Source organism: Athene noctua, chromosome 8 (genome assembly GCF_965140245.1).
Source record: "Athene noctua chromosome 8, bAthNoc1.hap1.1, whole genome shotgun sequence".
NCBI lineage: Eukaryota > Metazoa > Chordata > Aves > Strigiformes > Strigidae > Athene > Athene noctua.
In genome coordinates, this window is record NC_134044.1 from 18,943,110 (window position 1) to 18,956,157 (window position 13,048).

Below are 13,048 nucleotides of genomic sequence, written 5' to 3' on the forward strand. Positions count from 1 at the left end.
TATATCCCTGCTGATGATCAGAGTGGCCCACTGGGCTACCCAGACCTTAGGCCAGTGCCTTTTTAAAGGCCGTCATAGACATCCACAATGCGAAGCAAATGATGAGGGAAAAAATTGGATCCTCAAGCTGGGACTTCCCCCCATGGCTGCAGTGGCATGTGGCAGCAACTAAAGCTTCTGCCTTACCTTCAGGAGTGTTTTTGGCACCTGTTTTTGGTAACACAGCTTGATATCATTAAGTGCAGTGTGTTTAGACTGCCTATGAGGTCGAGTGCAGCTGCAGATGAGGCACATCAGACTATGACTACTACCTGAGAACCCCATTGAAATGCTGAGTCCCAGAGGAGCTGTGATTGCATGCTCTCTGGCGAGAGACTCCCTAATTCTTGTAAATGCGTAAAGTCTACTCCAGGTCATGTGCTGCGTAACTGGAGGAATCGTATGTGCTTTCTTAGTCTGTGTTTGTTTTCCTTTTATCCAGTTCCACATCTCAGGGAAACAACTGAGGCTGTAGAATCTGGATTTAATCATTTAGGGCTGAGTGTCAGGTCATGGGCATCCCAGCTCAGTATCTCTCCAGCTCATTCATCCTTATGATCTCAGCAAGACCAGTCATCATTGCAGTCTCAACCAGGATAGGCGAGATCCTGAAAACTACTTTAGTGAATTGACAAATATTGAGCACTACTCTGTACAGTGGTAAGAGACATAATGAACAAATACCTGTTGTGTTAATCCCCAAAAGCAGGGTGTTGGTCTGGTATGGTAATCTGCAAAAATGCTCCATAAGAGCCTGTGGAAGAAAAGAACAGATCAATAGTCTGAAGAAGCATGACTCTCTGAGCAGAGGCCATCCCCTGGAGCATCCTGGAAACACTGGATATGCATGTATTTGTGTGAGAACTTGAGAAATCTAGAGAAAAAAGACTCTACCGTGAACTCTGAGGATGTTGCTGGACCCTGGCAATGCAGCTATGCAAGTAAATGCTCCTGAAAGCCCAACCCACGGAAACTACTGGCAGACGTGGAGATCACTCTGATAAAACATGAGTGCTGGGAAGATTAAGCAGTCCTAGATCAGGAAGAACAGAAGTGCTATCTTTATGGGTGCTGACGTCTGTCAATAATATTAGTCTTAATGGCTTCTGGTATTGTATCTGTCATAACTCAGTTTTTGATAGGTAACATGAAGAAGTGTGCCCTGAGGGATTCCTGGATTTGTTTATGCGATATGTGCGGAAATGTCCTTCCACAAGAAACGGGATCTAAGCTCAGGCTCTTAAGAGTGCGTAGGCTTCCCACTTCCCCACCCGTAAAACTGTCTGCAGTGAGCAAACACCCAAGCATATCAGATTGGTTGGAATCACATCGGCTGGTCTGAAGGCAAACAAGATTGAATAACTTCTGTGTAGTTACGTAAGCGGATGGTGTTGACTATACACAACAGATGAAGTCAGGTTATGTATTAAGGAACATTGACCCAAAGGACCATAATCATCTCATGAAGCACCAGCCAGAAACTCATGTCTGTTCCACGCGTCCAGTGTCTCCCAGACCCTCCCTGCAGGGCTGCTGGGGTCAGGCAGAGTGAGAGTGCTCAGCATACGGAGGTGCAGAGCCTGCTTTGCCGTTAAGAGGGTGTTTTTCCTTGAAAAGCTGTTCTTTTGTGGGTATGAAGGCTGGGGTTTCCCTGATTTTCATGGATTGTTTTTTTCAAAGGTGGACTTGATAGCAAGCAGATACTTGAACCCTGATTTTTTTTTTTTATTTTTGCGTTTTGTACATACAAACGAATCTAGGCATATGTATTATGGTAGCTGTTATAAACTGCTTGATTTGAGATGCTTGAAGTTTAGTCTGAGTAGTGCCTGCCCTGGTTCTAGCAGAGCAACTTGAGAAATCATCACAATCATGACCCATTTGTACCTTGCTGGGGAAGCTCAATAAAGTTAGAAACTTTTTTTTGGCAAGTATGTGTGAACTGACTTAAGACATCACAAAGTGTTTTAGAAACCTTCCTGCAAACCTTTCTCTTCCCTTTCAAAACAAAGGCCCTACTGACATAAACCCACTGATAAATATAGCAGCTATTATTTGCAAACTATTGTAAAATAATACATTAGTGTGACATCATGAGACTCTGCAGCCAGATCCTCACCCCCTAATACACATATGAGAACAGTTGTTCGTTGCAGATGGGGAGAGTGACTGGTTCCAGATATGATATCACAGCGTGAAATGTACAACATTGTAAATAGGATTTTCATAGGCACAGATAATAGGGCCCATCTGCTTTCTAAGATAAATTTTGGGAGTTCCTTGCTTAAAGGAAAGAGCTGAAGCATTTTAATGCTACTTGACGTAAGAATTCTAATGCTGATCATAATTAGATAGTGTGTATAAAATGTAGAGAAACGCGCTGCACTGAAAACATGGTAACACTTTGCTCGTCTGTGTGTTTGCTGGAGCTGGGCATCCGTGTGCATGTAGCTGCTCTGGCGCCTTCTGGGCCATAGACACAAAACCTGATTTTTCACGCGCATAATTGGCATTTGCACCTGGCTGATTGACAGCTGTCTCAAACTATTCAAGGGGATTCTGCAGAGTAACACAGGATATCCCCTCATCTGCTCTGTGCTGGTGGGTAGATGCTGGTATGGGAATTGTTTCACTTGTTGTCAAGCAAAGCAACCATCCCTTTTTGCATTTTTTCCTTTCTTTCTGTAGCAGCTTCCTTGACTAACAGCATATTAGTTTGGATGGCTGATTCTGCGAAATAAGGAGAGAAAAAAGACCATTGAGAGTTTTCCATTCGTGGGTACCAGCGCTAATAGAGGCTGATGACAGAAGTTAGCTCTCGCTTTGCCTAAGCATAAAGTATCCCCAGGGTTGCTCCCAGTGGGTTGTCTTTGTTTTCGTGCTGTTGTCCTGGGTTGTGCCTGCCATGTGGCTAGTGTGCTCATTAATACTAGTTACATAAGGCACAAAGTAAGACATCGCAGCGAAGTATTCAGATAATACCTAAAGAATATAGAATATATGGTGCTGGCATTTCCAAACTTAAGCAAATAAAAACAATGGAAAACATAAATCTGCAAATTCTTCTTCAAGGCAGCAAAACTTTTAACATGTAATCAGCTTTATTTTCCTATCGTCTGAGTGTTTCCCAGAATACATAAAAAATTATATGCTGCAGTAAATTTTAAAGGAAGCAATTCCTGTGAGAGGTTCCTATGATTGCTTAACACAGAAGTGCAAACAGATGGAATCTGTTCATATAACAAATTGGCCAACGTTACTTCAATACACAAGTGGAGAAAACTTTAAAGCTTCAGCCCAAAGCAGAAGCCTGTCTGAAGGCAGGTACCTAGTTGTATTTCCATAAGAATCAAATGCTGTCAGTTTTAACTGCAGTCACCCAAATCACAATTCCCAGGACCCTCTTGGGATGGGAACGTCGCTGTTGCCTAGCCTGTAAGTTCTTGGTTGGCTCTCCCTTTCTCTTGGATGGGCCTGAGCGCAAGCACCAAGACTGGTTGGTTTACTTCAGAGGGGTGATGTGAATTTGTTGCAGGTGACTTGAGCTTTGAGTTGGCAGATAACAAAGCAGAAATAGATAGACCATGGAGTTTCAAATGTTTTTAAGACAGTTTGACTTTAAACATGTCAAACAGAATTTAATCCTGTAGACTTTAAATGTTTGTTTTTGGAAAATCCTTCTGATTCTTCTTTGGAAATGTTCTTTATCACTGCATTACTGCTACTGTCTGTTCGCAGGAACAGCCTAAGCAGCCAGAGCCCTTATAAGGCTGATACCTGCTGCCATGCAAGCTCAGTAGGTCAGCTTTTCCTCTTTCCTCCTGTCCTCCAAAATAAGCAAACCCTCTGCTTTTCCAAAACAGAGCAAAACAAATTGTTTCTGTGGTCTGTTAACAAAGTTGGTGGATGCTCAGCAGAAAATGTGTGAAGGGAAAAGGAGGGCTTGGATCCTCAGTTCACCCAGTAGCAGCAAGAACTAATGATTCAACATCTCTTCGATGACAGACTGCAGTAGATCAGTTTAAGCCTATCATGAAACTGCCTTTTGGCTTGAAATTGCTCAGATGCTAAGTTGTCAAGACTTGAAATGTATAATGGAAATTTAGATGTATCTCTCATGTTTCACAGTAGATATATTACCCACAGCTCTCTAATTTAACTGATGTTATATAAAATTAATAAGATTCAGGCATAATCTTTCTCCTTCTTCTCTTTTTTTTAAGGGACCCTTGAGAATAAATCCTAAGAAGTACCATGAAGCCTTCATTCCATCTCCAGTAAGTGTAATTTTATAATGCTTTAAGTTCATAAGTAAAGGTGAATTTAGATAGGAGTTATGCTGTGCAATAAAGGTCACTCTGAGGTGAATGAGTTGCAATAAATGAACATGATCTGGATTTTCTTTTAAATCAAATATTCCCAAACAAATCCTGCATTTTCATACCTCAAAGAACTACTTATTTAGCTTCTGCTGAAACTGGGGATACTGCTGGATCCCACGGCAGCCAGCTGAAGTCAGGTTTGAGGACCACCAGATAGCGTAATTGGAAACCCTTGGTTTATGGCTGCAGAGGTTTTATAGATTTTCCACTGATTTAAGTTAATCTTCCCTAAACAAATATGCTCCCATTTTCAATCTGCTGCATGAGCTAATTTGAAAAGCCATTCCAGAAATAATATGCGTGATTCCTTTTCATGTGCCCGCTTTTGCATGAACTGTATCTTGGTTGGCTTGGGATGTGCTTCTGTCACATGGGACTGGCTTGTGCCTCTTCTTTCTTCCCTTATTTTGACAGAAAAAGAAGGGCTTTTGCAGTTTCAGGGACTTCCAGTAGGGAAGGTGACCTCACAGCTGGCATAGCCAAGGCTTTTTATCTGGAACTGACTTGATCAAAATGTTACTGTCAGTGAGAGTTTCATATTGAAATATTTTGTTGGTGTGGGGGAGAGAAGGCAGAGCCTGCCCTGAGACGGTGAAACACTAACTCTGTTGTCCCTGCTACTGACAGTGCTATTGTTTTGGGGCTTGGATGGAAAGCCTTGAAATTCATAGCATTGTCAATTCATGTTGTTGATTTGGAATAATGTTTTGGAGTCCGCTTTGTTAGAGGAGGTTGGCATTACAGGGGTGAAGAAGGTCAGAGGTGCACAAAGTAGATTAACTAGAGGAAGAAGTACAGAGCAGCTCTCCAGTACATCAGTAGAGCAAGCACTGTATGAAAGGAACTGTGATCCTTCTTTTACCAGGTGTCCTTGTAGGTGTGGTATGTGTAAGCTATTAAACATAGTTTCTGAAATTACAAAGTGCAAGGTTAAATGAGAAATCCAGCTACTCACATGAGGTTACTTTTATGTGAAGCTTTACCCCTGATCACCCGTGGTGCCCAGCTTTTGTGATTGCTCAGGGTTCTGCATGCAGGAATACATACATTAAGGAGGGTTAGCTGAGGTTGTTATCTCAGCTATCTTTCTACTTTTCTGCCCTTTGTGGAGCTGAATGCCAGAACTAACCTTGTCCCTGATAACAAGCAGAATCAACACCTGGATGAAGAAGACTCATGACTGGCGTGGACATAGTCCTTAAGACAGGTGCTTTAGGAAGCTTATTCTCTGCATAACATTATTTGTCATAATGAAGGGTTTGCAGCCTTCATGTTCTGCAGGACTTCCCATCATTACCGGATGCTCCAAGACCTGCAACTGCGAAAAATCACCCTTTCTTTCCTGCTGTTGACTAGGGCACTGTACCCCTTTCTCCTTAGCTCTGACTTGGCTGTGGCTTCATGGAGTTCAAATGCAACAGCTGTTCACCTTCAAACACCGCAAGTCCCAGGGTGTTTCTTGCTGCAGATGTGCTCTGTCTGCTTATCTCATTGTTGCATGAAGACTTGAGGGGAAGGCCCGGGACCTTTCTCTTGAAAGCTACCCAGAGAACTGACCTGAACATTTAAATCTCTGCTTTGCATCATATCTCTTCCCTACACACAGCAGTGAGGTTTGAAACAATGGCATTGTCTATGTGAAGGATGATACTGCTGAGTGTGAGTGATGGAGTGACTGTGGCTGTGCTGTGCTTGTGGCAGACACTTCCAGAGCAGATGAAAGCACTGCAGATCTCCCTTTTGTCGGGGGGATAGAGAGCACTGCCAGTGTTACTCACAGGTGGCCATGGAGCAGTAAAAGCCCTGTGCTCCCTGGAGAGGGCTGCAGAAGTCTTGAAGCGGTTGTGGCTAATAGAGTATACGCACCCTGGGGACAGCTGAGACTTTGCAAGTGATTGTGTTCTGTTGTGATTTGGTGCCATTGTAATTGCATTAGTAATCTGAAGTGCCAGCTGTGCAGAGTAGGGGATGCTGAGGGAAAAAGTGGGATGAACAAGTGTTCTTGGAAGTACATAAGTTCGCATGAGCCTGGAGCTCAAGATACAGCAATGTTTCTTTTTGGAGGCAAAACCAAAACTCCCCAAAATTTCCTAATTACAGCTTTGTTGCAGACATTGAAATTAACTGCTGTAAAATAGGTGTGCATCCACATATATATAATTGTGTGTATAGATATAGGGGTATATTGTTTGGGATGAGAGTGACTGGCTGCAATTCAAGACAAGACTCTTGCAGAGTATGGAGATGCAGCTTTGACTAGATGGTGTGACAGATCAGGCACCTTTACAGGGGGTGGGAGAAAGGGTCTGCCTTGTGTTTTCTTGGACAGAGGAGAGAAGGAAAAAAGTGTAGAACAAGCAAATTATCATAAATGCCAACCTGTGTCCTGTGGTGCAGAGCAGCTATAGGTACAGACAAAAAAAGCAGACATTTTCTTTAAAAAGTGGCTTTGAACTTTTCTTTTCATGTATGTAGTGGATTTAGGTAAAGAGCTGGGGCAGAAGGGAGAGTGTGGGGAGAAATGAGGAATAAGACCATGTGTAAAAAATCTGGCTTTTTGAAAAGAACAGTTTCCAATTTGAATTATGTTGGTCCAAGAGGCTTTGCAATTTTTCTGCATCTTGTCATGGGAGGCAGCTTTCACACAGCTGTTGAGCTGCTGTTGCTTTTCTTTCTAAGAGTAATTTGGTCTCTTGGAGGACAGCCTTAGTTTCACATCATGGCAGGGTTCTGCCGTTTTATTGTTTTGGTATCTAAGCAGAGTAAGATATTTATGTGATATTAGGGCTTCATGTTTTCAGGTTATAAAAGAAGTTTTTCTTGGAGACTGAGCACACTGGTAGTTCTGATTGGATTTACTCAAGCATATGAGACTCAGGAGTGTGTATCTGAGTAATGACTAAAGTTGTGATTATGATTTTAATTCTTGTGAGGCTGTTTTTTTCATTGAACGATAATGAAGTACTAATCTAAAGAAACTCATCCTCTTTCTTTGTACCTCAAAACTATGCAAAGCTAGCTCTCTAGAAAAACTGTTGGCTGCTCATCTTCATATGAAATGCTCACATTGATATGTTTATGGTACTGTAAACAAGACACATAGAATCTTTCATATACTGTATTGTAGGGAAATAAATGAAAGCAAGAGCACTGTCAATAATTAGCCAAAAAAAGGACAAAACTGGAAGTTCTTTAAAAATGAAAACTTTTGTGTTGGCATCTTAAGGAAACTTCATCTTTATTCACCCCATGAAGAAAATCTTCTAAACTAAATCTAGATTATCTGATTGCCAAACATGTCTGGGATGGATAATCCTAGTGTGTACAGTTAGTAGAGGCTCTTGTGCAAGGATGTTAACCCAGAGTATTGAGAGCAGGTGTCCTAGCATGTCTGTTACAGTAAAAGATCTTCTGACTTGCAGTTGACATCTGTAGATTCCAAAAATTGATGACTCTTCTAGCATTAGTTGTGCTAGATGCAGAATATATGGTGTTCACTCATTTGAAAGAAAAGAGACTGCATCCCCAGCTTCTCTTCAGGCAGCCTTCATGGACTGACCTGCTGATCCTGGAGCTGCATGTCCCTGCTTTCCCATCTCACCAGGAGAGCAGCATCCACCTCTGCACGGGGCACTTCGCAGAGACTGTCTTGTAAACGTTCTGAACAATGGCTTTGAGTGCCTGAGTTGAGAACTGAATGTGTGAAGAGCTGTGATTGCAGAAAACTCTACCCATTCCCAAGAGTAACTGTAGAGGAACTGAGCAGAGCTTGCAGACAATACATCTTGAGGGCTTGGCTCTGTCTTGAATAAATAGTGTGGAACTACTGTGCTGGCACATACATACAAAGGATCTTATTTGCTGAAAGATACTGCATGTTGAAGGGCATATGGTGAATCTGTTTCCTTTCTGTGCACAACTGCAGGATGTTTGTCTCACCAGGGTTTGTGTCTTTTTTGATGACAGTGTTTTAAACCTCATAACAACTGTAATTTAATATGTTTGGGTCTGGCATTTATTTTTCTTCCTCTTTGACTAGGATGGGACTCGCGATATCTTTATTGATGGAGTGGTTGCTCGCAACAGAGCCCTGAATGGTGACATCGTGGTAGTGAAGCTGCTTCCCAAGGAGCAATGGAAGGTCAGTTCAGTATATTTTTCTGTGATTTAACAGAACAGCTTATTACTGTTTTCTTCGCTAAACTTAGGGCCTGAGACAGAGAATAGAGAATTTCCTACAAATCAGATTAGCTAAATTGCCGTTTATGCTGCTGTAGATTAAAACACTTTATCCATTACAACATTTGGAAGAAGTGATGCCTAAAGTGTTGAAACCTTACTCTTTACATGATATGGCCTTCCTTATCGCTGTATAGAGAAGTCTGACAACAAGGCTGGTTCAAAGCATGGTTGTTAGAGGTGATTTTTGATATCTGTCATTTAGTTGTCTTCATGCTGTGGTATCCATAGCTCTATGTAGGTGTTTGCAGTTGCTCATGCATTTGACAAGTGCTGTTGACAAAGCTTTAGTAATGATTAACTCTTGCTAATTTGTGGGTCCTCAGTCCATGGAAGATTTATCTTGTCACAGCTCCAGATTTTGTGGTAATACCCTTATTTACAAGAATGAAGACTGTGTGAAATTATTGGAGTGATGCAAATGTGGGACAATGCATTTTTCATTTTCATGCCTGAGAATTTCACTAAGATCACTCTCTTTGGGTGTTTTCTTCTTTCACTGATCAAACTCAAAGTCCTTTCAAACATCTGGATAATTCTATCTTGTTTGCAGGTTTAACATCATTAATGCAGTGAAAGTTCTTAATCCTTTTCTCTAGCTGCTGGTCGATGTAAGCTACAGTTAGCAATTTTGACATGACAGAACTGCCACAAATTGTTTTCCAAACATGATTTTTGAACTCTTCGTGAGAATGTAAAGACTACTGTATATCTCTCGGAGAAAAGTAATAGTGAGGGTGATTCCAGCAAGGTGGGAGACTGGTCTTGAATTACTTTGGCCTGCTGTTTTTTACTCATTCTAGCTACCTCCTCTGCCTGCCTTTGTTTGAAGTTATGAGTTTTTAGGCTTGCAAATGCAAGGTCTTTAGTGTGGTCATTTGCTGAACCTTCTATTCTCTGTTTAAATCTAATAGCAATGCATAAAATAAGTAAACGAGCTAAGTATTTATTGACACATGCAAATGCAAAACTACCTTGTACAAAAGGCAATCATAAGTGGGATCTAACGTACTGCAGGTATATCCATATACAAGTATAGGAAAGAGGTCTGCTGCTATCTACGTAACCTCTGAGAACCAATTTTGAGGGTCAAAGCAAAATGTCTTTGATAGCCATTCAAGGGTCCAAATCAGAGTTCACTAAAGCTGTGATGATTACTATATGTTTGGATCACCAAATCCGTATACATAAATTATCTTTTGCATAAGACTATATCATATAGTTGGAAAAATGGAATAGCTTGGGTGCTTAGATCCTTTGCCAGGACCTGCCAGCACAAGAGCTTCTTTGTAGGCTTGATAGAGGTTGCCTGAGCTGGAAGCTTTGTCTGTGATTTTCCATTTATATCTATCTGGCTCTAAACAAAGATAACACCTCTCTCTCTCTTATATACTCATACCTTCATATGTTCAACAGTAATGTTCTTTTATGAATACAAGAGGAAGGGTTCAGTTTCTCCCTGTCCTGAGCAAATGCTAGAAAATACAGAACTAGTGGAGAAGTGGTGTCTGACTGCAAGGAGACAATTCAGAAGACTTCAGTGTTTTATAGTATGATTATGATTCTTTTGTGGTGAATTTAACCTTGCCAAATGAAGTAGCTGGAACATGCCAGTCATGTTTTTCAGCCACACAGGTGCTGCCCTATGTAGTCTCATTTTTTGTTTTTTGCCATCAGCAACTTAATCAGTGATGACATCCCTTTTCCCCTGCTCCCTGAATCTCTTGCTATGCGCTCATGTTTGTATTAGTTCTTTGGGAAAGGTGCCACTAAATTGCACTGAAAGATACTGCATTCTGCCAAGTAATTCATACTGATTAATGATAAACTGTCGCAACCTATTTTAGGTTTTTCCATTTGTTTAATCTCATGCTGCTGCAAAGCTGCCACATAGGTGTCTTGAGGGTTTTCTTCTTCCCGTTGGGCCTTTGGAACAAGCTGAACAGCTTCAATTATTTCATTGAAAAATGTAAATTAGATGTATGGTATAACTGATGTTCTCAGAGGAGACTTTACAGGCTCTGTACATATTGGTTTGTTAGGACTGAGATGTGCGTGCTGATCATTTTTATGGTTCGCTATTCCCAGCCCGTTAGTCTGTGCTCCAGTGAGAACTGAGCTGGGCTTTTTGCTAGTAAACCAGTGTCTTGCACAAGATAAGGTTGCAGTTACAGCAACGTGATGAGTCTGTGCCTTCTTATTTTCAAGCACCCTGGATGGCCTCTGGATGCTCTGAGGGAAGATCTTCCTGTTGCTAGTGCGGGTGGTTGCTGCCATGCAAAGTCACAGTATAATGCTCATCCCAGTAATGGCAGGAGTTGACTTAGCTGGAACCTTGGTTTAATTTATGTGTGTAAATGGGATGAATGGGGAAAACCTGTGACTGGTGAAACTATGAATTTTGGATAGGGAAATCTGTGTGTTTGCTTGAAGAGTTGAGGAAGTTAGGAGCTGCCCTGTACCCAGTGAGTCAGTCTTTGCCTGTGAGAGAAAAACACCAGCTGGAGAGCAGTTACTCCAGGGATGTATTGTGTTCTGCTGAGCCTGTAATGGTGATGCCTTACACACAGACATAAATGCCACGGTGAATTGTAAGGGGATGGTGAAATACTCTAGATGTGTGGTTATACTTTAAGTAACACCTTGAGAGGGACAGCAATATTTTCTTCCTCCATCCCTCCACTTCCTGGCTCAGTGGTGGGAAATTTATCAGGCTTGAATTTCTTAACATCATGTCCTTCCCAGCATGTACATCAAGTGCTTGGATGAGCTACCACGGTCCTCCCTGTGCTTATTCTGTCTGGTCTTAAAGCTCTGTTTGTTCATACATCCTCTGGGACAGCTGCTTGCTGTTCAGCGATGATCAGTTTGTCAGTTCATATTTTTGTGCTTACTATTAGTTCTGATCAGGGGCCAACAATTTCAGTGTGGCACCACTGGCTTGAGGGAGAGACATTTTGTCCCCAAAACTTGTTGTCTTGTGATCCTGAAGAAGGTGACCGTTGGCTTCCTGCCAGGGGCATGCGCTGCAGTGACCACATTTGAAGGCTGTATTTCAGAAGTTCCCCTCCTGTCCTCTTGTGTTACATCTTGGGAATATTGAGGTGCTATGGTAACTTTCAAATATTTAGCTTTTGCAAAGTAAGGTATTTGACTTAGACTGTTTTTCCAGGTACTTAACCTACTCTTAGTGAATGAAGTCAGAGTGTCATTGCAGTTAGCTAGACTGTCCCCTTCTTACTTCAAGCTGTAGGGCTTCCCCAAATCTGTGCCTTCATCTTCTGGAAGAACATCATGATAAAAAATAGCCAGTGACAGAGGATTTATCTCAGTCCTTGTCAATTATTCTGATGAAGAAGAAAAATTGTGCTTTATTTCTTGACTGATTTTCACTACTTTAACTTCCACCCATGGGTTCTTATTATATTTTATGGAGTTGTGCTTACATCAATTTCAGGAGCTTCAGTTATACAGTGGCATAATTACTGGAAGGCAAAAAAAGGTTGATATGATGGTTAGAGCAGTATTTCTCAGGCTCATCAAGGAGAGAAGCAGCATGTCAGTACAAAGGATAAACCTAACCCATCTTTCCTCACAGCCTCTTTTTTCTCTTTTACTGTCTGCTTAATTGCCAGACAGAATTTGTTTAATTTCAGATATCTGTTTTGGTTTTTCTTGTAAGATATAATTTCTTTGGTGGAAGGAAATAGCATAATAAGTCATTTGATATCACTTGGGGCTTGGATTCCTGGCCCAATCTCTGGTGCTTTTAGAGTAGTAGTTTATAATGTGGAATGTTTTTCATGACAACCGTCTCACGCATTGCATGCTATGGCTGAAATTTTAGAGTCTTAGTCTGAAAATAGTACCCAGACGAGGACTTTTTGCTGCTCAGAATGGCCTGAAAGGAATCTTGGGTCCAACCCCCTGTTGTTTGCTACAGCATGCAGGAGAGATCTCTGGTTCTGCATCCTGCTTTCTGCAGTGGTATATTAAAACAATTATATACGTACATAAAATAATGTACATAAAATAATGACAGATTGATCTGTCAGTTGCTCAGAGATCAGTGCCTGCAAGTTCTATCTTTTGTTGTTGTTGTTTCATGAATGAGTTCCTGTTCAGGTTGAAGTGCTCCTTTGCACTATTTTCAGCTGATTCTTTTGATCTTGTCAGAAGGTCTCTGAGGCCAAGGATGTAGAACTGTTCATTAACGTACAGTGTGTGTTGCTGGATAATAGGATAATGGGTCCAGCATTTTAGTCATGAAGTGTCTGAAAATGATAGAAATAGTAGTTCTTTATAGCTCATGAGAGCACATGTTCTGTTCAACACTGAGGTGTCCAATGCAATACAGTTCAGCAGGAGATCTTAGAGCTGCCTCTTCT

General features: G+C 41.4%; 1 protein-coding gene across 3 annotated transcripts in view; it reads left to right on the forward strand.

Annotated features, from left to right (window-relative positions):
- The window catches only part of DIS3L2 (DIS3 like 3'-5' exoribonuclease 2), a 193,938-nt gene that overhangs the window by 21,019 nt on the left and 159,871 nt on the right, over nt 1–13,048 (forward strand). For all 3 annotated transcript variants that reach the window (XR_012634103.1, XM_074912793.1, XM_074912794.1), the window contains 2 exons: nt 4,263–4,316; nt 8,461–8,562. Coding sequence is in view for 2 of the 3 variants with exons in the window: in XM_074912793.1 (XP_074768894.1) it covers nt 4,263–4,316; nt 8,461–8,562 (156 nt within the window). In the remaining variant the exon portion in view is untranslated. The remainder of the gene's footprint in view (nt 1–4,262; nt 4,317–8,460; nt 8,563–13,048) is intronic.